This window comes from Apteryx mantelli, chromosome 1 (assembly GCF_036417845.1).
Source record: "Apteryx mantelli isolate bAptMan1 chromosome 1, bAptMan1.hap1, whole genome shotgun sequence".
Taxonomy (NCBI): Eukaryota; Metazoa; Chordata; class Aves; order Apterygiformes; family Apterygidae; genus Apteryx; species Apteryx mantelli.
This window is the reverse complement of record NC_089978.1, coordinates 182,641,483-182,667,379: the sequence shown is the minus strand read 5'-3', so window position 1 is coordinate 182,667,379 and position 25,897 is coordinate 182,641,483. Positions and strand designations below refer to the sequence as shown.

Here is a 25,897-nt window from a genome sequence, read left to right as displayed (position 1 = left end):
TTCTGGTATTTGTACATAAACAGGGTTGCATTAGGGTGGCTGACCACCGTCAATTTTTCTTTGTAAAGAGAACAACTCACAAGAGTTCTTTTTCTTATTTAGCTGGTTTTAGTTAAAAAAAAATTACTGTTATTAAAAATGCACTTGATACACTTGTGAATTATTCCTTAGTAAGGGAAAACAGTCCCTGAGATAAAACTGAGGACTTGACTCAGCGGCCCTGGCGGTTCTGCCAGTCCTATGTTAAATGGCACAAGCAGTTCTGGCCTTCCTCCCTGGCACACTTCAACACTAAACAATTCCCTCTGAACTTTACTTGCTCTGCTTTGCAGAGTCATGTGTAAGGAGAGAAAGGCACACCCAGGAGAAAGAGTAGTGAGTTTAGCAAAGCCACACAGATAAACACAACCAGCCTTTCCTTTTTCCTAACGACTACTAGCCCAATCATTTCCACTCTGGGCTGTAACCAGTCCTTTCCTTCTCTGCTTTCTGCAACTTTTCCCTTAAAAAAAGCCTGAATAGCCTTGGAAGTTTTTGCAAAATACACACTATACTCCGTTGGTTTATTTTGATTCAGAATCAAAAGCCTCAATGATCCCCAGAAATGAGGTGTAGTCTGGGAGCCAAGAGTGGATGAAACAAATGGTAACCAGGCCTGGAAAGGGGGGCACAGCTTGTTATGAACTTTCTTTTCCAGCACCTGACCCAGAACACATATGGGCACCAAAGGGTGCTCATCAGGGAATGTCTTCTTTCCAGTCCTCTGGGTAAATCCATGCTCTGCTTGTTTCAGTGGGGTGGGGAGAAACTTCTGCCATGATGAGTGCAGGTACATCTCTGCTCACGGTAACACTGCTGTAAATGCTAGCGGAGACAAGACTGCTGCAGGGACTGGCACTTTGGAGAGCCCTTTGCTGAGGTCTGGGAGATGTAACAGAGTATTGCCTCACTCCTGTGGAATTGGACCTGCTCTGGGCTGGATACTGCCTCAGCATTTTTACAGCCTATGTGACCGAGCAGAGGTTTCAGGTTACTTTTCAGAAATGCATCTCTGATGTGCTGCACTGAACTCACAAAGCTTTGCCACCATGAGCAAGTCAGCCCGGGAGGCAAGGGAGAAGAGAAGGCCATCGTCCAAACCGGAAGGTATTCCAATGTCTAGTGGACATGGAGTAAATTCCATACAGCCTAGCTAATGTGGGACTGCAGATGAATAAAATGGTGTTTCTATCACGTGGGAAAATGGTTGGTAACTGCAAAAACTTTTCTATAAGACCAGCTATACCTCACAGAGAAGAAAGTAGCAAAAACTGGCAGCCTTTGTTGAAGTCTGTTTTTGAATCTCTGTGTCATGAAGCAAGTCTAAGGAGAGTTCAGTCCATTAGGACCACATTTTCAATGTTTATAGCAACTTTGGTCTGAAATAAATGAAGACTTTTGACACATTCATTATTTAAACTTTATAACATAACTGTAAGTTATGGGGGAGGAGGGAGAAGTCTAATGAATATCAGTTTTGAGATGGATAAATTAAGGCGCAGCAAGGCTATCCAGATCCAAGGCAGAGATGTGAATAAAACAGAGGATTCCTGAATTCTAGCCCTATGGTTTTCACTGCTACCACTGGGAGTATTTGGTGGAGCTATTTCTGGAATCTTCTCAGGCAAAAGGATTCTCTAATTTTAACAACAGAATTGTCAAGACTGCAAAGTTTCCTTTTGGGGGGTTAATTTTAAGGTGAAAATGCATTTTGTACTTTGATTTTGTGATTTCTGAGTTCAGGTTTGGCATCCATGCCATTTTCCAACTAGGGATGAACATGTCGTACTATTTTTATTCATACTCTGGATCCGTCCCTGGCTTGTTTCTAAAGATAAATGAAACCACATGTCAGTCCTTACATAAGCTGGTTAGGCCATTTCAGCTTTTTTGTTTCTTCTATTTAGTATTATTTTACATTTATAAGCATCTTCAAGAAAACTAGAAGCTGTATTTATTTTATATACAAAAGCAGAATCAGTCTTACAGTCAAAGTGGACAGTCATGAACAAACTTGCTCAGAGGGGAAATTTCTTTTTAACCCTTGTCAGTTAATAGTTGCCTTGTACCCTGAAAATGATAACTGATATTCTTTATTCATTTGTATCTTCCCCAATTAGTCTAGGTTCTGTCTAGCCATATCAAAGGTAAAATTGTCTTTTTTTGAATGCAGCTAAGAATTTGCTCTTCCTCTTATACTGTGTCAATGAGCTCTACATTGTGTGTAGCTATATGCTGTGTATAAAAGGATTTTCTTTCCTCAGTTTTATTTTTTTTTTATTCAAGTCTTGACATTTAATTAATGTCTTTAATGGGCACTCACTTTTTGGACATCATTTTAAGGTCTTATTTCTTATGCTCATTTAGTACGTTGATAAGTCTAACAGAGGAGAGGACTGAACTGGTTATGGGTTTTGGTTCTGCAACAGATTTTTTGTGTGCTTTGAGCAAATGATTTAAGTCATTCCAAGACAAATAGGAAAGAAGCAGTATATATGTGATATAGATGGACTTTGGTAAGGCTTTAGAAACTGCCTCCTATGACATCTCATAAAAAAGTGAGAGAAACTGTCCAGGTAAACTCCTGCAAAGTCAGTGCATGACTGATCTGAAAACCATACTCAAAGCACGGTTTTGAATAACTTCTTGATAAAGTAAAGCAACTTTTCTCAGGGGATCATCCTAGTTCTGATAATGTATAATACTTTAATTAATGACTTGGTTGATGGAATATGGAGTATGCTTATTAAATTTGCAAGATATGAAGGGCCATAAGCACTTTCTCAGAACATGATTAGAATTCAGTAAGAATCAATGGACTTAGAAACAAGTTCACAAGCGAAGTCACAAGCACAAGTTGGAGAAAGATGGATTAAGCAGCATTCTGCTACCATAAAAACAAAACAAACAAAAAAAGCAGAACAAAACCCCCAAGTGTCTTGCTGGGAAATACAAGCAGGTGTGTAATATGTTAAAGTCAGTGCTGTTAAGAACTCATCTGGAGTACTGTGCCTCGGCTTGAGCACTGTTCATTTACAATGATGAGGACCAACTGGAGGAAGCCCAGAGAGAGCAATAAAAACAACTGGAAGTCTAAAACTTGTGACCGATGAGGAAGGATTTAAATAACTGCGTTTGTTTAGTCTTTGAGGAGACTGAAGGGTAGATGATGTCTTCAAATATGCTAAAGACTCTTGCTTCTAGCATCCACTGAGATCAGCTCATTACTTCTTGTCCTAGTCTCCAGCAAAGGAGGTTAGGTTAGACTTTAGAAAATATTTCTATCATCTCTAAGGATAGTTCAGCACCTGAACACATTGCTTAGGGAGGCTGTGGAATCTCCATTACCTGAAATTTTGAGAAACAGGCTATATGTCAGGAGTATTTAACATCAAAACTGTCTATTTGCTCTTATTCTGGAGGTTTTTGTAGTGGATAAATTTGAAGAAAAATAAGGCCTCATTGGTTTTAATGTTATATCAGTTAAATCAGGGGCAGTAAAAATACAAGAGTTGTGGTTTTAAGACTCCCATAGCTGGATGCTTATTTATACCAATGTACCAATTAGATTTGCTTTCTAAAAGCTTAGCTAAAATGCCAATAAAATATGCCTGATTGGGGAAGTCTTGTCTATGGTATGGTTCCCAAAACTGCTAGCACTGGTTCAGCTGACTAGCAGAAGGAAAAAAAAAATCTCTAGTGTAGATAAGATTTATTGTCCCTGTACCTTAGTTTCCTCATATGTACATAGTAGAACATTTCTTGACTTCTTTTCACTGTCCTATGGTGTTGCAATGCATGTATGACTTCTATCAATAGATTTATCCTTTGGTTTGCTTGAGCTTATTGTTTTGTAACATCTTCTTTGAAAGTTAGGTAATAATTACAGTTTATGCAATATTAAAAAATAATAAAAGAAACAAGCAAGAAGTACCTCAAGGAAGTAGAAAATAGTGTTCAAAGCTTATCTGCTTTATTTTTCTGTGAAACTGTCGAGGCATCCACCCCCACCACACACTCGAACAACTTCTGTTGAGAAAACAGCCACCTCATTCTTATTTCTCCCAGCCTGCAGGAGGAACAGTTTGGTTAGCTGGCATTTGTATCTGTGAGCGTATGTGAGAAGCCTTTATTAAAGTAAAGTCAGATCAAAGGAAAACACTGCCCATCGCTTCTTTAAAGTCCTGCTGTCACTCCTGGCTTTTAGCAGAGGAGACTGCTATGGTCTGGGTCTAGCCTCTGTGAAACATCTTTGTCCCCTATGCTTTTTCCTCACTGAGGCAGATTTTCCTCACTGAAATAGACAGTCCAGTGAAATGTAACTATTAGGGAAGGATACAGCCGCATTTGGGGACACACTCTCTCACACTGATGGTTTAAATGCAATAGAACTTGGACAGACAAAGATGCTGTAGTCAGAGGCACTCTGTGCAGTGAGGGAATATACTTGCGACAGTGTTTACCACATTTTGCACCAGTATGTCTGGACAGAAGCTACACAGATGAGACTCAGTTATCAGTATATGGATTGCTGAGGCTGAGGCTGACTGCGGCAAGATAGGATGCAGCTTTCTATCTAGCTGGAGAATGAGAATTTCTATTTTGGGGTATCTAACCACACTAAGGAGTCTGAAAGGAACACATGGACTGATTCAACAAGCTGAGTGAATAGATTTGATGGGAGCGGCAAATACTAGTGGTCATTAGAAACAACACAATTTCAGCAAATTCCATCCTCCAGATTTTTTACATTGTGCAGTTCTGTTGAATAGTTCTGTCAGACTATATCTATGTATTCAGAGACAGCATCTGTGGCATATTTTATTCCACCAAAGGTGTAAACTGTACATCACTTTCTACTGGCAACAGTGACTTTGCTCATTTAGAAGCACAGGGATGTATGTTTTGCTTCTAAAAGGACTTTTGGTTTGCCTAATCAAGTCTGACTGCCAGGGCCCTGAGGGCACTAATAGGCCTTAATTGCCCTGACCAGCCTCACCTGGGACCCCCACCCAAGCACCGTCTTCCCATAGTGGGAAGGGGCTCCAGGGGCTTTATTTAAGCTTGGGTTTGGGACTGCAGGGTTTGCCTGAGCTGTGTTTTGGGTGAGTCTGTCTGTTCTTTCCCTGTGGATAAGCCTCAGATCTATGTTATAGGTGCCTTTGTCTTTGGTCCTATCTTCTGCTGTTCCGGGCTGGACTTCTTGGATGGATCCTGGACTTGATTCAAAATCTTGCCTTGTCTGATGGTCACTAGATGAATGACAGAGCCTGTTGCTGTAACCATCCCAACCCTGTACATGACTGTGCCCTTGTTGGTGGGGCCACCCTTGTCCCACCTGGTTATCCATGGTGGAGTGTCCCCACTCTTGCTGTTCCCTGATGCTGATGGGTAGTTCAGGAAGAAACCAAGGGTTGCCTAAATGTACTCTTTTAAAACAGATATTTTTTGAAAATACTTTCTAATTTTTATTAATATATTTAAACTTAATCCTAGTTGTTTCAACTTCTAATTTTAACCATGTCAGTTATATCTTCTGCAGTTTCTTGCTGACTTTTCAAAGTATTATAGGTAGCAAAATACAGGAATAATTTGAGAAAATAAATCTGTTCATGGTTAATTTTAGCATAGTCAAATGCCTTTAGAACTGTATTCCTTTCATTTCTTGGAATGCAAGATGTCTAATCTGGTTAGAACAGCAGACTGTCATGCCAAGTACAGTCATTGTGCAGGATTAAGAACTATAGGATTACAGATCCTAATTATAGACTCCTGTCAGTTTACTAAGGCTTGATACATTGTTTCCAACTTCTGATTCCACTTGTCAGGTCTTTCTTGCAATCGTGTTTTTAATGAGCTTTCTGATGTATCTTCTAATTTCAGAAACCTGTATTCTGATAGCATTGACTGAGCTCTATTGCATGTCAATATTGGCAAATTAAGCTATTTTAAAGGTTGGAGGATCAAGACTGTAGCTCTTCAAACTGAACATCTCTGCTCTGAGGCTTTTCACAACAAACTTCAAATTATATTGTTATTCAAATACACCACTTTCTGCTCTGCCTGGTTTCTTGGTTTTAGATTACTTTCAGAAAAGCAGTGGATGATGATTCTAGGTAGCCATTTTTTCTGCTGCCTGACTGCTCCCCCTCATCTGTGGTCAGTGCAGATTTATGTACTGAAAAGCATTTTAAAAGATACTACTATTTATAGGTAATATATTTATGATGAATGATGTCTATCTTTGTCTTTTGACATCCCCTTTGTCATATTTGCCCTCAAACTTTTTGCTTTGTGGAAGCTATGGTTAAGAACATTATTTGCCAATGGCTATGTCTTGCAGGACTGATCAAACAGGATTCTTTCATGTTCAGTGGACAGCTGTCAGGATAATTAACATTTCAATAATTGACTGGAATGTGGCCTAGATTCCTTAACTGCTGAATGGGACAACATCTTGTTTACATTTTTTTCATCTTGTTTACATTTTTTTCATCTTGTTTACATTTTTTTCATCTTGTTTACATTTTTTTCATCTTGTTTACATTTTTTTCATCTTGTTTACATTTTTTTCATCTTGTTTACATTTTTTTTTTTAAATTTTGCTAAAGTTACCACTGCAGACTCAGTTCAGTTCAGCTGCTACTGACAATAATGTTAGCAATAATACAGCCAATACTGCTGTCATCTGAAGCATAATTCTTGGCCATCTAATCAGAGCAGTGGTAAAATGGAGTCTTGTTTATAGAAGCCTTTTAATGTTTTGACTACCGATTCTAAAGACATAGAAAACCAAAAGCAATATTCAGACTGGGACTTCAAAAGGAAAAAAAGCGAAGTCTACATGTTAACTGCCACAAAATCGGAAAAATGCCTGAACTATAGTGGTTGTCAAGGTTGCAGTAATGATGGTTTAAGGATGTAGGCAAGCCAAGATTAGAAGTAATAGTAATATCTTCTTATTGGACAAACTAGTAGAGCTGGAAAAACAAAGCTCTTTTTTAGCATGCAGTCTTTTAGTTGTTTGTGGCCTTATTTCACCACTCCTGTGCATACGCATTATAGTTCAGTCTCTAATTATTACATATATTAGACAGGATCAGGACCTCATCTGGAGAAATGCATGCCCCATGAATGAAAATCATTGGGTAAGCATCTGGTTAATATTTCATTTTTCTCATTTTTGTGTAACTTTATTACTGCATACCAATTAAATACAGAACTATTAATTTCCTCGTGTTTTTTTCTGAAGATGCTCAAGGTAGCAAAATACTCAGACTCTGACAACCTTGTCCTCACATGCCCATGAACAAAAGCGAAGTTTTAACCCTCTCCTCCAGATCACCATCAGAGGCATGGAAGTATTGACGAATGTTTTGTGAAGTCACAAGTCTACTTGTAGTTTGCCTTCTCACAAAACGCAGCACCTCAGATGTTTTATTCTGCATGCTGTTTCAACAGTGAGTGTGCAGTGTGTGTGTATATATATTTTTTTGAGTTGGGCCTGGAAATGATGACCAGAGAGCGTGTTGTCATCAGAGTATCTGCCCAGAGAGCCCTTGGTGCTGCTGGCAGCTGAGGGAAGGCGATGAGGGCCTGGAGCAGATGCTCACACAGGGACCAATCTGCTCCAGCCCTCGGAGCAGGGGAAGAGCCGGGAGCAGGCCTGCTCCACCTGGGCCTCCTTCCCTGCCAGCCTCCCTCTGGCCCTTGAAAACACGAATTGTTTGCTGGCAGCGCGACCAGCCGAGGGCCGGCTGAGGCGGGCACCTCCCTACGAGCGTCCCTCAGAGGTGTTTGGAGGGGCTGCTGGCGCCCCTGCTGAGGGCAGGAGGCCGCTCCGGGGGGCAGGAGCCTGGAGGACGGTTAATCACGCCCCCCCCGGTAGGGGGCGGGCGGGGTCTCGCGCACCTGCCTCCCGCCTCCGGCGGGTGGTGCGGCCGCGGGGCGCATGCGCGGCGGCTGCGCGGCGCCCCGCCCCCCGCAGGTTGGCTGAGGGGGCGCGGTGCGGCGGCGGCCGCTCTCGCTGGGGCTCGGCAGGTGAGTGCCGGCGGCGGGAGGGGGGCGCCGCCGCGCCGCGCCTCACCTGCCCGCTGGCGGGTGCCGGCGCCGGGGCCGACCTGGCGGGCTCCCCGGTGGCGGCCGGCGGGCTCTGCGCCCGCGGCCGGGGGCCGTTGGCTTGAACCGCGGTCGGCGGCGAAACGGCGGAGAGGCCGTTGGGGGGGGGAGGGGTCGCCGCGGGGAGCGTTAGGCACCTGCGCGGGAGAGGCGGGGCGGTGCCGTCCCGTCCCGAGAGAGAGTCCCGGCGCGGCTGCCCTGGGCGGGACGGCGCTGAGCCGAGGCCTGGGGCGAGCTGCGCTCGGCGCCCCCGGGTCCGCCAGCGCTGTCGAGGTTCGCGCCGCGCCGCCGCAGGGGTGAGCCGCGAGCAGCTGAGGAGCGAGGGCTTCCCGTTCCCCTCATTTCGTAAGGCGATTATGTAGGGAGCAAGGCACGAAGAGGAAATGCGGGCTGCAAGTTGGTCGCGAGCGGCGCAGGAGCGCTGCGCGTACGCGCTGCCGGTCCCGCGGTGATCGTGGGACTGCTGGAAGCAGGAGCGCACCAAGGGGCAAAATCCTTGAGGGTGCCGCAGGCCCAGAAGTACTGCCGGCAAAAAGCAACAGTGTTTCCATCAGTTTGGAAGTGTTGTCCTTTTTGTCTGCAGATAGCTTACTTAGCTGTGTATTCCTTAATTTGTTCGTCGTGTTCATTTGTAGGCACCTTTCTAGAAAATCTCAGAAACGGTAATCTAGATAGCTAAAATAGTCTTCCATAGGCTAGCAGTAATTGTGAATTACCAGCTTTTCTTTGGAAGTGGATGTAAGGTTATTCAGTCTAGAAGCACGTAGTAGCAGCTACCATCTGCTCAAATATTTGATTTCCTCAGTAAAATTAGGGTAGAACCTTAGGCCTTGTTGCTTTAATATTTTTATTGTTGTTTTTGTTTTATTATAGATTGGTTTAATGAGTTCTGGGGTAGGTTAAAATCAGGCCTTTTGTATTTCTGTCTCAGCTATCACTCTTCTGCTGTGCTTGGTTAATGTTACCTGGTGAGCAAAGAAGGATAAATAATTTACCATTCTCATTATGCTTTTAATAAATAACAAATGTGACTGTATCTCACAGCTGCGACTGAAATATCCATCTTGTTACAGTATATTTAAAAGGGTAAATTTTTCTGTAAGAAAACAGTCAAAATAAATCTTCTGATTACAAACTTCAGCTATCTTCATAGCTATATTGACTTCATTTAAAATTCATTTAAATTTTTTCCAGAAAATGTATATTTTGTTTTTCTATTTTTAAGAGCCTTTTAAAGAGCCTTTTAACTACAGTGTTTAAAGTCTTGTCAACTGTAACTTTACTAAAATTTGTTTTAGACACTTTAACTACACTTAGTATGGTAATCAATTTTTTCAGAAATTAAGGAAATACTTCTTTAATGCATTTGCAGATAGGTTTAAAAAAATTCACAAACCATGAAAATTGTAATCATTTTTATTTAAGTTTATTAATTAAATCTTTTTAGTGTTAAGTAAAAAATGAAAAGGTCTTTAGTTGAAGTCTTGGCAAGAATTGCAATGCTGTCAGTCAACATGATCAGGCTTAAAACTGAGATGGTGCTGTAAAGTTATTTCCAAAATAAGGTGGAACAGTGCTGTGCCTTAAAAAGAGCAGTGTCTGGAAAGAGATGAATATTTGCAGTAAAATTAACTTGGTTTAGAGAGGCTTTCTGAACTGAATAACATTCACTGAATGTTTGTTTATATTAAAATTTCCAAGTATTATATCTTGCAAAGCACTGATTTTTTTTCTCTAGTAAAAGGTATACAATTCACGGGACTGTAGACTGTGTTTATTTATAGGTTTCACAAACACTTCATAAATATTAGTCTTTAAATCATGTGTGCTACCTCTTTGTGCAAGAGATACAACACTTGCAGTCACCTGTACTTTTCTAGTTGAAGATATCCCAATAATAACATTTTCAAATGAGATTTTTTTTTAATCTTCACTTCAGCAAAACAAAAATACTTTTAATGGACTTGATAAAACCTTGTTATCAAATAGACTGCATGTTTCTTTAAAACAGTGTGAAATATTTTGGATGTCTAACATGAGAGTAAAGAATAAAAAAGACTGATCATAATAACTTCATATGGCATAACTAGTGGAAATATGATAGAAAAAATCCTATTGTTGAATTGAACTTTTTTTTTGCTAGTTCTTAAATTCCTTAGATTTTCATAACTGTTTCTTTTGCTGTCAATAGGTTGTGTAAGATCACTCTCAAATAAAACTAGAATATTTGAAAACTGGAGTACTTCAGTGCTCTTCTTTTCTCTCATATCTTTCCCCCAAATTATTTGTTCAGTGTTTGGGCTCCTTAAGTAGGGAGTTCTATTGTAATTGCAAAATCCTAAAGGTAAGGATGGCTTCTTTAAAATTTAATTGTTCTTCCATGTCCCTGAAGTAGCTAAAGGCCATGCTATCTTATTTTATCTCTAGTTGTTTGTGATATAATCTTAATAAATCAGACTTGTGAAAAATTTACTTTTATCACAATCTATTGCATAGTTGTGCTTAAACAAAAACTTTAAATATGCTTGCAACGCTTTGAAGGTTTTGGCTGCTGGCATCTCATTGTTTATGTCATTGGCAAGGGCTACAGGAACTCCAAGGTTATCTGGGGAGCTGTAATCTGAGTCAAGGTAGATTGGAGGGAGGCAGTGAACCAAACTTGTAATTCAGTTTTGAATTGTTTTCTGTAAACCTCAAGGGAATTTCTATGCCAAGTCTTGAATTGTATTTGTGCAATGAACTAGCATCGATAAGTGTTTAAACTTGCTTGAATTTTGTGGCTAATGAGTCTTTAAGCTTAAATTTAAAACACTGTTTAGCCCCGAAGAAAAACCCCTCCAAACTTCTTTTTGTCCATACTGAATAGGGGTGACTTATAACTGGTGTTTTAAACCTTAATTTAATGTCCTCATAAGCTTTACAGCAATATTTTCTAAACTTCGTATGAAAAATGCCTGCTTACATCTGATGTGTATAGTTATAGAGTGGCTGTACTTAATTGGACTGCCTCTTTAAGAGTTATTTCTTAGTCTGCTAGCATACAGAACAGCCTGCCCTACTCAGTTCTTTAGGACTTAAAGCATATTAATTTCCAGGTTGCATAATGCAAAATCTTTCGAAACTTTTTTTTTAATTTATTTTAAACCTATTGAAAAGAATGCAAGCGTAGTGGAGGGCTAATGTCAGTCCTTTTGAAGAATCGGTGCAAAGTCTACTCTCCTACCCTGAAAAAAAAAATTCAATAAAAGCAGGCTTTGGAGTCTAATAAATGAAGTCTTTGAGACTTTATTACTTTTTTGAAAGACCTGCTATGTGAAGATTAAAACACTATAGCTAATTAAAACATGATATGTGCTTTTTTTTAAATGTTAACTAAAATTATCTTTCATCAGAATGTTTAGAAATAATAACTTTTTTCAGATTTTTTTTTCACTTGAGCAGATAACAGTTCTGTTGTATCATGCTCTTGACTATTAAAGTGAAAACTGAAATTTTGAAGTGTGAAATTTTTGGTGATGGTGTTTAATAAATGAACTATTAGTGTTAACCAAGGAAACTGCTTTTAAATACAAGACAGGCTGAACATGACAACTTTGAACAACCTGTGAAAGATTCCAGAGCTTGTAGTAGACAGTTTTAGATAATGCTTTTGTTTCAAAAAGAAATAACCCACAATACAATTATTGGTTTTCAGGGAGCATTTTGACTACTTTGATTCAGACAAGTAGCTGAGCTACTCTTACAGTAACAACAGGCAAACCAGATCAAGCATTTTCATTTGACTACTGTTGAAAATGTTCAGTTTTAGCTTCCTATTAGAAGCTACAGTTTGATATATCTACGGAGATATATCAAACTGACCTTCAACTGATTTATTTGTAGTACACTTTAATATTAGATAAAACAAGGTGTACACATAGCTTCCTCAAGAAATTAATTGGGTAATTAGCAATGCAAGTATGATAGTGGAGAGGTAATAAAAAGGTGCGATGTTTTGACAACCTCCACCAAATTTACATTCTTTTCAGATGAAAATATAAGGAAATTAATTTGTTTCATACTGGATTATTACAATATTGAATATTGTATGTCATCCAAATTGCATCCTATCATCTAAAACAAAAATAATCATATATTTGCTGGGCACTAATGCTATTCCAGATTTTCACTCTATATTAATATGATATAACAAGTATTAAGATAATTCATGATTTTGTTTATTTAATAACAGCTAGCTGCCTTGAAATATGTCAGAGTATCAGCTTTTGTTCACAGTAGCAGAATTTAGACTACTAAAGAGTGCTGTGTCAACAGTGTAGTTTTTTACACACTGTCAGCATGGCTCCTAGTAAAACTCCTTCTCCGCTTACCATGCGTTTAATGTTCCTTCACAGCAGGGCTGTTCATTGCTGCCTCCCAGCCAATAATATGAACCCAAAAAAGCCTTGAAACAAACCTATAATCTTTAATAACACTGAAGTTTAGTGGCTTTTTTGTTTACCATTTCTCAAGAGCTCTTTTCCCAAAAGAGCACTTTTACTTTTAAGATAGCTTAGTTTTTTGCATGTATGTTTGCGTTAATGCATAACATTAGCTAACAATTTTGTAGCAATGTTCTGGTTTTCATCAGTTTTGAAAGTGAGATATTTGATATGGACTTCTTTGTCTTGTATTGGTGATGTATCCAACTTCTGCGTGTTCACTGCTGAGTGAGAAGCGACTCTAGGAAAGAAAAAAGTTGTGAATGGAAAGTGTTTTACACAGATGGTATGCTTAAGAGTGCCCATTTGACAGATTCTGGAAAAAGTATAGCTGAGGGATCTTATTTCCTGCTCTTCCAGAAATAATTTGTATAACTTTTTTACTGTGTAAGAATGAGGTTGCTTTTTAATAATGGGCAAGGCATGCATGGATTTACTTACTGATAATATACATCTGTCTTGTCTGTTTCAACTGAGACTAATACTTGATGTATAAGCAGAGTGCTAGTCTGTAAATAAAAAAGTTCTGTAATTTTTTTTGTCTTTTTATGACTTAAGTACGCTACAGGATATAGGCAGGTTTTGTGGAAAAGCGGTAGGAAGGTGGAGTATTTCTCATAGGAGTAGGATCATATAGATAGGACAGAATTTTTTGATAAACGTACTACCTTATTTATCTTAGATTGATGTGATAGTTGTGGTGGGGGTAGAAAAGGACTTGAACACTTACAAAATAGTAAGCAGGCTTCTAAAAAGTTTTTCTTTGCATGAGACAGTGTGACTTTCTGCACTTCATAATGAGGCTGAATTTGCATAAATTGTCGTAAGGATAAAAAATGGCAGATCTTTGAGTTTGTTGTCTACATGATATACTTAATGTATTTGCTCCAAACATTAAAGTCCTAAGATTTGTACAGAAATACTGAGAACTCATTAGAACTGACAAAGCAGTTTTTCATGAGCCATTTTTCTTAGAGATGACTAAATAATATTTATTAAAAATCAAACTGGGGGAGAACCTTAGAAAATTTCAGCCCAATGGGGCATGCAACTCTAAAGAACCAATGGTGGTAATGATGCTAAATAGCTATGGTGCCACTACCAAAAATTAAGCAAGACAGATCATGAGTTTTTGATGGAACTAGCAAAGCATCTTTCAAGTTTGAAATGTAAACTAGGCAACATGAACCATTGTTCATGTGCAGAGGAATAACTGGCAGAAAAGTTGTTTCCACTTTACTGTCTCAGCTACGTGCTCCTCCTTTGCTTCTGTTCTGCTATTTTTGGTGCAATTTCCTAGTTGCTGCTGCCATAGAGAAGGCAACCTGTGCAGAAGCCTGAATCTTCCCACATCTTCTGTTAGTTATGCAGACTGAATTTCAAAGGAGAACCAGGAATGTGAAGAGCATTGTTGCCAACATAGTAGTATTGGGAATGGCTTTGGTGGTGGAAAAGAGTGGTGGGGACATTGAAAGTGAAGGCACTTATGTAGATTTGAGCCTGACTTTGAGACTGGTGATATGGATGTTTTCAGCTGGGCTGATGAACTTAAAAGGGATGGTTCTGAAATATTTTTTTTCAAGGCTGGCAACTTTTTAGCTTATTAAATGTTAAACAGTAACATGTAAGAGTTGCACTGTAGAGCTGAAAGCATAGTTGACATTTAACCTTAAAGAAACGGCCTGTAGCTTTGGCAGCCCCTTCATTTTAATCTCTTGGCTCAACAGGCTTTATCATCAAGCAGTGCATATAGTTAGAATGTTTGTGATAGTTAAGAAGGTCTATAGGGAAAGCAAGCAAGATTATTTGTCAGACTTACTTAAATGAAACTTGAAAATAAGCTGTTCGTATTTGTGTTACAATAGAAAAGCTCTAGAGCACAAACTATGGCAGTGTTTTCTTTGTAAATTAAGTTTGTGCAACTGGTGTTGATAGTTCAAAATAGAACAGATTTCTGCAAATAATAGAAAAATATATTGACGTCCCTTTTTGTCCATGCAAGGTCATTATTGTTTTTCAAGTCTGGGCAGTTCCCTAGATGTTGATGGGTTTTTTTTTTGGGGGGGGGGGGGAAGGGGACAATTAACAAGAGAAATGGTAAATAACTCATCTTGCTGTCCAAAGTAACTTCTACCTTTCTTTCCAAATGTACCTGATAATGTGATAAAACAACTTGTTTAGCACTGTAATTTTTGATGTTTACATACTCAGTATTAGTGCAGAACTTGAGATAGAAAACAGTTTTGGGCAGTGTTCTTCGAGTTTAACATATTCAAAAAGCATTGAAATAGTTAAGATTACTACATAGTCCAATTTTAGATTTCCATTAACATTTTCCCTGTGTTTTAAGAAATAGCTAATGAGCTGGACATACATACAATAGTAAGCAGATACTATCATCTCTTTGTGGTTATGAACATAATTTTCCTAGATCTCTTCTTCTTCATCCTTTGTTTCTCTCTCTCTCTCTCTTTTTTTTTTTTTTTTTTAGTTGTAACGTCCAAGTAGATTTCTTTGTAAAATGCAATGCATTCTGACATTTAGATGCTACGGTTCTTTTCCATGTTATGCACCTTTGTGAAGCCTTAATTTTATCTGTTCTTTATTTGTAAAACATGCAAGATATTTTTGCAGTGATTAACCACTGTGAAGTAATTTCTTTGCAAGTTTCTCCAACCTACTTCCAATTTATTGTCTTGAATAATGCAAAGATATTGTAACTTCTGATAAACTGCTGAAAAACAGCTTACTTGTCTCTGTTGGGGCTTGTAAAATTGATGTGGTGTACCTGTTTTCTATTGATCTTGATTAAGAATCATGAATTAACACCTTGTGATAGGCATATGGAATAAAAATATAAATAAAAGATAATACCAGTTAAACAGCCAATTCATAGTACACTTTTACCTTTATTATGTACAGTGAATTCATTTTTGGTATGATATTCATTAAATACACAATTGTAATTTTTTTTTTTTGCTTGCCTCGTCATGCTTCATGAGAAGCCTTATTGACTAGTTCTGTCACTTCAGTGAACTGTTACAATATCAGACATAATTTAACCAAAAAATGCTATGGACTGTAACTTATTTAAAAGTACATTGATTTCTGTCTCTAGAAAGTGAGTATTTCTGTTCCCTTTTATTTCTGTTTCATTGAGATTAAAATAGAAGCTTTGGGTTTAAAAAAAAAAAAAAGGTCCCCCCCATGGTTTTCCAGGTCTCCCCCTCTTTCATGAATATAGCATATTTGTGTTTTCATGCAAAACAGCTCTAGACTGTATTGAAGATGACTTTGTTTATAACACAGAGCACATCCTTGATTTCACTACCCTATTTAGATGTGGAGTCTACTATAAGACCTTCTGAATTCATCAGTCCAAAGTGTGGGGAAAAAAACATATTATTGGTGGCTGAAGTTGATACTTTTGCAAGATTAGTCTACATTTTCCATTATATCATGAAATATTCTAATTGCGTTTGTGTATTTTTTTTATTCAAATAATTATCAGATGTAATTAAATATATTCTGTTTGCATTCTGATAATGTGATTATTTAATTCAGGGTTACATATGATGAGGCTTTTATTATGGCCAGTGACCCCTTGGAAGGCTTTCATGAAGTGAACCTCGCTTCACCTACTACGCCAGATCTTCTCGGAGTAAATGAGTCAGGGACTCAGGAACAAACTACCTCACCCAGCGTTATCTATCGACCACATCCTTCTGTTGTGTCCTCCGCACCAATCCAGCCCAATGCATTAAATGTTTCTGACCTTCCCACACAACCTGTTTACTCATCTCCCAGACACCTGAATTGTGGGGAAGTCTCAGGTGTCAGGTAAGTTGTGTGCATCTTTTTATTTAAAATGATGATGATGTTACATATAAACTGCTTCTTTTACTAGAGAAATAATTTAAATATATTTATAATTTATAACATTAAACTGTTTGTAACAGTACATTCAACACCATTAATGCCATTTCTAAAATATTTCTTCTTAATATATTCTTTAAATAAAGAAATATCACTTTCTTTACAGCATCAATGTTACCGACGCAGTACTTTGTTCTACCTCTGGACTCCAGGGTGGGTCATTCAATCACAGTAATTCCAGAAAGGAAAGCAATAATGCAGAGAGAGAGTTTTTGCAGGGTGCTACAGTAGCAGATGTTGCTGAAGGAAACGAAGATATTTTTGGGTTGAGTACAGACAGTTTATCTCACTTACGGAGCCCATCTGTACTGGAAGTAAGAGAAAAGGGCTATGAAAGATTGAAAGAAGAACTTGCAAAAGCTCAGAGGGTAAGGCTTGTTGTCTTGTATTCTCCTGCTGTTTGTTTCTTCAAAGTGCTTCTAGTATTACAGAATGATAGATGGCCTGGAAGGTGCAGTCTGAGTCTACTCATTTATTATAGAATTATTACAATGTAGTTATTTTATGTAAAGTTATTCTGAGTGTTTGCAGTGCAAATGTCTAAGAAATATCCCTTGATAGTTTCTTTTTCTACTGCTCCTGCTACTTACTATGGAAAGCTTTTGCTGCAATATGTGGTTAAACTTGCTTTTTCTTTAAAAAGTAGGCCATTCCTTCATTCTGACATTTAAGAATAGGAATAATTTTCTGTCATTCCATTATTACTTTATAAGTATTTATAGACACTGATTACGTACCTCTTGAGTCTTCTCTCCCCTACACTATGAAAGTGTAGTGTGTGTCATGGAATATTGAAATGTTTTAGAACACAGGTACTTGTGACGTATCATAGGGATGCCTGTATGTGAAAGAAGCAATAAAGATGTCACTGGTGTTCTTTGGAGTACTATTATACCACTCTTCAGATTGAATATGCTTACCTTTAAAGACACTGTGACTCAATTCATTAATATTTGTAAAGCGCTTTAACTTGTTTGGATGGAAGGTGCTATATAAATACAAAACCATTATTTATTGTGTTAACATTCTTCTATGCTTAAAATTCCTCGTAGATTTTATGCTGTCTGTATTTGTGCCCTTTCCTCTCTCTACATTATTCCCTGTTTGTGTAGATTTAAGCTCACCCTATCTTATGGTTGAACTTGTTTTCTTCTGTGCTTGTTACCTCTCCCTGTTGAATGTTGTCATCACTTCTGTTATAGTTGTGTATGCCCTTATTAATGTACATCTTAAATATGGATTCTGATATCACTTCTGTTGATATTTTATCACTGAGTAGTTGCTTCCTTCTGTAAGGTGTTTATCTGGTTAGCATTTCACCAGAGACAGGACGCTCAGCAGAGCTAAGTTTGTGGGCCTTGCATGTGAATATGTAATTCTAGCAGTTAAACTTGGAACCTTAGAAAGCAAGAACAAATTAAAGTTTAAACTTCAGAAAAGCTCTCCAGCTGTAGAAGATATATAAAAGTACAGTTAACAAACTTCAGCTTAGATCTGTTACACTTCTCCTTTGAATAAAAGAAAATTTTATTCTATTGTATACTCACTTGTCTCTTAAAACCAGAAATGTTTCCTGTTTTTTTCTGAAACTTGTGTGGGTGATTATGTCTAGTTCATAGCTCATGCTTTGTTAAGGTAGTTTTTCAGGAAAAGGCATTAAAGCTGTTTGAACATACTGTATTATGTATTTTCAAATGCTTTGGATGTTCCTAACAAAAGTAATTCAGCTCTAATTTGAATGTTGATTTCAAAGTCTTTGTTAATTCTCAGCCCATTTGATTGTTTCTCATCAGTGTTATACTGGATGGATAACTTCTTTTTGCCTGTCTTCTTGAATTTTCGCTCTTTCAGAATTGTTCAGTAACACAGTCATAACAGAAGTATTTACAGACTGTACAGTAATACACACTGCTCCTTCCATAATATCATCTTTCTTCCACTTCCTGTATAAGAGCTAGCTTTTTGTATCCCTCAGTCATCACTTCCTAAAAATGCATCTGATTACTTTCTCCCGAAAGTCTTGGCTGTTCATATAGGGGTGAGTCCATTCTGCAGTACTGATGTACGCCATGCAGTCTTGAAACACTTATTTCCAAATATATACCTATGTTCAAATGAGTATTCAGTTTAAAAATCTGCAGAAATGTAATCCATACATGGTGCCTGTGTTTAGCTAGTTGTTTTTTTAACTCTTTTTAAACTTTTTTTGTAACTCTGTACATTCCTCAATTTCTGAGATTTGTTAGGAGCTGTGAGAAAAATGAGAATTACAATTTGCACTTGAATTTTTGTGGGCTCATTGAGCCTTGAAAGCTTACAGACATCCCCAGAGTGAACAAAATAAACAAATCTGGTATCTTGCCTTTTTCATTTGTTCCAAATTTCTTACCCAAACTGTAGGCTGTTGTAATATGCATTAGACATACTGATTATAATTTGTTGCAGTTGTGTTTGGAAGGGAAACTAGAAAAGAAATAGGAATTCTGAAGCTTAGGGATTCATTACCTAATTGTTTTTTTCATGTCTCTGCTTTTTTGAATGGAACTTTTCTCTAATATCTCTCATTTTTTATATTAGAGAATAAATGTAAAAACACTACATGCCATGCATATAAGCATGGTTCTTGAACAAAATACGCAGAAACAGAAAAAAGCTTTTTTGCCTTGTGTATACCATGTATTTTTTTAAGACTTCAAACTTTACTGCTCAAAACAAACAGCATCACTGGCAAAATTGGTGTGTGCATGTGTGTGTAAACCTTCCAAAGATTTCTTTGTGTCTTGGTGAGAGGAAATATACTCTCTACTTCAAACTAGTTGACTTGCAACACCAAATCATATCATAAGATTTGGAGAAAGGTCAGAGATAACATCAGGGCAGTATTGACATATTATTGTGTGAAAAATGTCCTCTTAAAAATTAAAAATTGAAATTGACATAGATTTTTCACTTCTTAAATAGTGGAGCTGAAGAGCCCTTTCTTTAAACGATCTGAACCTTCCTCCTTGTTTTGTTACGCTTTTTAAGGCAGCATCAGGAAAGTTGAGAAGGTGTTGAGGCTTAGCAATTATGCTTAAGACCTCATCTCCTTATGTCTCTGTGCATTTACGTAGTAATTTTTCTACCATGCTTGGATTGAGCTGTGACACAGTGGTTACTGAAGGTAAGTCAAGCACACTGAGGTAATGTCTCAGAGGATAGCGTTGGTATTTTGAGACGTGGTATTTCTTGATGTGTAAGTTTAGTAGAGCCCTTTCAAGGGAATACCTTTTTTGCTTTTCACAGTAAGCAACTGGCACATTGCATGTGTTCTAGATAGTTTGTTTTGGTAATATATGAGCAGTGGCAGTTCATGGTAATGTTTCCCTTGAATTTTTAGCTGTTAAATTATTTCTTCATTGATCTGATGGTCAACGTAATGGTGACATCCATGACTGCAGAGAGGGAAACTGTTTTCCATTGTGATATGTTTTTCTCTTGGGGTCTTAAAAAATATCAGCTGTCACTGATGGTTAGCCCCTGTGTCTGAGGAAAGAGCAGTCTACCAGAGACTATGGTTGGAAATACTTCATTCAGTTTGAGAACGAAGAGTTCCATACTTCCTACCGTCTTTAGAGTAGAACCTGTAGGCTGGCTGTCAACAAGTGAAACAATATCTTTGATTTTTATACCAGGAATAGGAATTATGAATATTTTCCTACTAGAGTGAAATCCAGGGGCTTTTCCATACTGTTTTAGTGCCTGTTGTGAAACAGGTAACAGTATAAACACGGTATTGTAAAATTCAATGTAGTTTTGTTGAATCTGATACTCAGATATTCTGGATTTTGTTTCAAAGGCTATGGTTTCTTTATGCATTCTTCATCTCAGAAACAAAACTATATTCTCCAATCTGATCTCTTGTCCTCAGGTCTTGATATTACATGATGAGGGTTTAATAGAATAATTGGATTCACAGTAACTGCCCATCAGTTCCAATAGTACTGTAGAAGAATATTCAGCATTCTTAAATTTTTTGTCACTTGCTTTCGAGTTAACTGAGAATAAAAATGAGGATGCTCCTGAATAATGTACCATCCCAGAACTCTGCTGAAGAGTTACTTTCAAGCTTTTCTAAAACAAATTACGGTTGAACTGTGTGTAACAGCATTGCGGCTGTTAAAGATGAGTTCTCCAGAGGTGTTTTAGCAGTTCATTGCCATCTTTGAATGATGGAAAACTTCAGTTTGAACACCTCTGTTGACTTATGGTGTTGCAATATATAACAAGCATAGAAATTCTCTCAAGCAAGTAGAAGACTATGTGCAAGCAAGACAAGCATCTTCACCTGCTCTGTAAGGCTATAATTTAATAGTTTATGATAATCTTCTCAGAGATAAGAGTATTTTCTGGGCTTAGTTACATTAAATATCTTTGTAAATGTGGTTGCAACAGAATAACTTTTAATGTAGCTTATCTATCTTGTGTGTTGAATGAAGGCCTGTCAAATTTAAGTGTATTCTAATATAGATATAACTTTTTTTGGACAATTTTGGATTTCATCAGTATCCTGCTGTTCTGGTTTTAGATAATTTCTCTAGAGAACTTCTGCTGTTTTCTGAATCTTCTGCTTCTAGTTATAACTTGTTTAAATTGCTAAACTAGATCCAGGATGATTCTCTTTCTAGAATTTAGAACATGAATTGCTTTGAAGCAGTAATTTGCATTTGTTATCTCACTAGTTCTTTCTAAAGACCCACCCCATGTTCTGTTCATGAAGATCAAAGTAAAGTGAGCAGTAATATGACTATTTGATATAAGAATATTTTTTCAACTTTTTTTTTCCATGCAAGTTAAAAAATTAATTGCCTATTTCAGTATTTGTGTGTGTTCTGCTTAATAATAGTTCACCTGCTCCATATAACTACTTTTTCAAAATAGTCACATGGGAAAGACTGCAGCATGGATGGTTAGCCAAGCGTACCCAGTTGCCTGTTCTGCTTCTGTGTTGTGTATGGCTGGAAGGTGTTCAGTAACAGCTTTAAGACACAGGCAGCAGTAATGGCTTCAATAACTGATAAGCTTCTGCTTTGGGCACTCTGTGTTTCTTCCCTGCTTAAAAAACATCAACCCAAGCTATTAAACTTGCTTCACAAAATAATGTGTTATATTATGCTCCTTCTGAATCATGTTGTGGAAACTTGCCCGATATTTGACAAATATAGCTAAGCAGCCCTGAGCAGTAGACTGCATGGTGTTGTCTTCTCTTTGTTTTCATTAAGTAGTTTTACTTCGCTGCCTAAACTTAATCTAAAACCTCTTAATCTTCCCGCTTAGAAGTGAAACTAACAACCTTACCTAAAACAGACTATTGACAGTGTAGCTCAAAGTGAGCCAGGGTAGTTTTACCTTCTATGCGAGTTTGATAGGTCTTGACCTGAATATTAATATAGCTTCTTTTTAAGATGTAGTGATGTATGTAGCATTTCCTTTACAAACCAGTGGAATAAACTGACAAATTAAGGTGCTGACATGTTCTCCACATATGTAGGAACACACAAAACTTAAATTTTAAGCACATTGCATCAGAATTTTTCATTTCCATATTAAGAACTGTATTTTACATGGAAAACACATTTTAAACTTACAAAGATTTTAAACAAAAACATTAAATTTTGTTCTCTCCTTTTTTCTTTATTTCTTCCTCTCCAGTATCTCTCTCTTTCTCTTTGGCTTTCTGTATTCTATTTTCTTTGTATTTTATTACCTTTTTTGTAGGGTGTGTTTGGGGGGAGAATAGCTAGTTGTGTACAGAACAGGGAATAGTAGGTAGGAGTTGAGTACTATTTGAGGAAATACTGTGGAAAAAGCACCATCGTTTAAATGGTGCCTTTCAAAATAGTTAAAAGGCTGCATATGGAAATTAAAAGATCAAAATGGAAAACAACTAGAATAAAAATCAGTCAAAACGTCCAAAGTTAAAACCAAATGGAAAAAAAAAGACAAATGCTTTTAATATTACATAAGTCTAGAGCAGTCCTTAAACACTTGTCAAATCTAGGAGCTGAAGTCTAATAAGACCCTTCATCTTAGAGGAAAATCTATTGCCAATCTTGCTGCAGAAATCGAGAGCAAGACCTCATATCACCATGCTACAAGGCAAAACGTAATTTTCGGTATAGTTGCATAAAAGGTTACTCAGTCATGAAGATTTGGGGAGAAATGCTAATTACCTTCCAGAAACATGCAGGAAGCTGAGATTTTTGACCTTTGGTTTTATGACTTTGTAGTGACTGGTCTCCCAGAGTTTTCTGAAGGCAGGTAGGTTCTTAACGAGCTTCTGGAGGTTTTTGAAGCAAGTTATTGCTAGTGTGTGTATGAGTTCTCTAACGTGTCAGTGACGGACTTGTGGCTTTGAGTCTTGCGTTTCAGGAGTGGTGGTAGTGTCATAGCTAGCTTGGTGGGGGGAAAGGAAAAGAAGGAAGAACTAGACAGGGCGGGGGATGGAAGGGGAGTTATGTCCAAAAATGCTTAGAAGTTGGCTATATACTGTTTTTTTTTTCCCCCTCCCTCTCCATCCTTCTCTCTCTCTTACAAGAAATTTCAGGGTTTAATGGATGGGAAAGGGTAGAGTAACTCTTCTTTCAAATTTCCTGTTAAACTTTTTGTACTTCCCTGCAAAAATGTCCCAGTTTTTTCTCAGAATTGGGAAAACCCTGATAAGCTTGGGCATGGGTAACCTTTATACTGCTAAATCTGTATTGAGGTCATACTGTACCAGTGATATGGCCAGGCTTCCTCTAACCATGTTCTAGTGATACTGAAGACAAGTAACATATTTTGAATTTCATTAAACTGCTTTCATTTGATTTTTTTTTTTTTTTTTTTTTTTATCACTGCATAAACAAGAGTAAGGATATAACTGGAGTATAATTTTGGAATTGTATTAGTTGTAAGGAGACTTGTGAGAGATGAAATATTTATAGTAAAATATATTTTAAGATTCTGTGAGTAAACCTGAGACAAAAGCTATTTTTGAAAGAAACTTTTTTTTTTTTTTTTAAGAATAAGTACTTAAGAATTACTTTAAGTGTATGTTAAGGAATGGGCAAACAGTAATAGCAGTATTATTCTGCCTGTTTCAATATTTAATTTGATCCATATTTTAAGTGACTAGTCTTCTATACTTCAAGCAGAAAAAGCTGCTTATGCTTCAGAGTATTATGGAAATTCTGATATTTAGGTTAGAGATGCTTTAGATTGGCCTGGTAGGTTGCTGTATAGCAGGAATAGCTATGTATGTGCAGCATTAATTTTATTGCTTCTAGTATTAAGATTAATGTTTTGAAAGGCTTTGTTTAGCAAAGGTTGTATATGTTCCTCTGAGATATATATATATATATATATATATATATATATATATAATATATATATATATATTTCCCCCCCCCCCCGTAGTATTAGCTTTAAAAGGCCAAATTATTACTCTAAGTCAGAATAAATAACTTTCAATTTTCCATAGGAGCTGAAGTTAAAAGATGAAGAATGTGAAAGGCTTTCTAAAGTGCGAGATCAACTTGGACAGGAATTGGAAGAACTTACAGCTAGTCTGTTTGAGGTTTGTTGGAGTCTTCGATGTGATATACTTAAAGGAGGCCGAGCCAGATGTGTTATGTAGAATCAGTGTATTGTATGCTGAATTTTTCTGCAATAAGCTTACAAAGCTCAAGACCAGTGTGTGTTGAACTAGAGGCTTAAGAGCAAGCAGTAGATTGTTTTAGATGAAAGAGACCTTGCTGAGCTTGTCAATCTGCTTAGATACAAAATGAAGAAAATAAGGACAATGTATCAGGAAACTTAAAACTATCTAAGCTTATTTTTTTGGCATAACTATTCTGAGACAGCTTCTCTGTCTGTCAACAAGACTATCTAGATAAGAGCTAAATTTGGGGTTGCCATGGTGACTAAATACAAAATAAGATAGTTCGAGATTAATGGAGGCAGCACACTTCATGCTTTCAGCTTTTGAATTTGGGGCCTGGCAGCATGTTATTCCCACAGACTTGAAAAGAAGCATGAAACTTTGAGTAATGCACCGGGTTGGACATGGCTGCAAAGTGAGAAGCCTGAACTTTGAGTGGGACCTTTTCATTTGAGAAGAGGGCAGTGGTGCCAGCAAAGTTTGTGATCTTGCACCACATCTGAAAAAAATCTGAAATCCATCCTAGAAGCAGGATCAGTTGCCATTTTATCACGGAATGCCTGGAGGCTAAATTGTGATACACACAACTGTCAGAATAAATTTCATAATGCAGGGATGCTCTATACATTTACAGTATTATAAGTACTGATTTTCAGTATATGCATAAAGATATAACATTAAGTATGTTTTAGAAAGAGTATTTAAACCTATGATATTGTGTTGGTATAGAAGTGCTATCAGAAACTGAATAATATTAACATTCAAAATCAAATTACAAACTGCTCTGTGGGTTGGCTACACATCTTATTTCATCATCCCAGTAGGGCAAAGTTACTTAAAGCTAAGTAACTTTGGAGTGTGGGGAATAAATAAAGTCTGGAAAGATACTTTTTAGCATAATATGTGTGTATGTTGGTGGGAGGAAACTGGTGAAGAAAATCTTGGACAGGTATCTTAAGTGTGTAAGAATAAAAATAAAATTGCCCATGAAATTTTATATTAATGACACTTCATAACTTAGAGCAATCCATCACTTAATCTGTTAATGCTACATTTGAAATATAACACATTAGTAATGATTGTTTAATGAGTTTTAATTATTCATAACCCCCAACTGTTATGGGCATGTCACTTGAATTTTCTTTTATCATTTGATTTTGCTGAGAGCCTCTAATGAAAGGCATCATTGTAGTGTCTTGATTTTGCACTGGGATCTACAGCCCTTGGATTCATGTTCTATTCTGAATCCTACTAATTGCAGTAACTGTATAAACGGGTGCTGGAGCTTATATTAATGTATCCCAATGGAGGATCAAGACCTGCTTTGCACAGCTGGGTGTATATGTTACATGATTGCACTGTTAGTGTTGGGAATGTAACATGCTTTGCTTTCAAAGGTGCATCCCTAGACGGAAACTGCATGGTCAGTGTTAAATGTATCTGTACACATTGTATAAATGTGTATCTTCACATTCCTGCATGTGTCTGTTGTTATTTAAGAGACTTACAAACCCATATTATACAGTTGTGTTGTATGCCAGTGGGAGCCAGATCTTTTGGTATGGTGATGTATTAAATTTTGTTTTATTTATATAGCGTCCAGATATGTGCTAGGCGCTTTACAGATATAAGAAGGATCCCT

The 25,897-nt window shown here is 37.4% G+C and overlaps 1 protein-coding gene across 2 annotated transcripts in view; it reads left to right on the top strand.

Annotated features, from left to right (window-relative positions):
* Window positions 1-8,011: 8,011 nt before the first annotated feature.
* RAB3IP (RAB3A interacting protein) overlaps window positions 8,012-25,897 on the top strand; it is a 33,931-nt gene continuing 16,045 nt past the window's right edge. For both annotated transcript variants that reach the window (XM_067313474.1, XM_067313482.1), the window contains exons 1-4: window positions 8,012-8,079; window positions 16,203-16,478; window positions 16,681-16,942; window positions 24,076-24,171. In XM_067313474.1, the coding sequence (XP_067169575.1) occupies window positions 16,228-16,478; window positions 16,681-16,942; window positions 24,076-24,171 (609 nt within the window). In that variant the 5' untranslated portion in view covers window positions 8,012-8,079; window positions 16,203-16,227. The remainder of the gene's footprint in view (window positions 8,080-16,202; window positions 16,479-16,680; window positions 16,943-24,075; window positions 24,172-25,897) is intronic.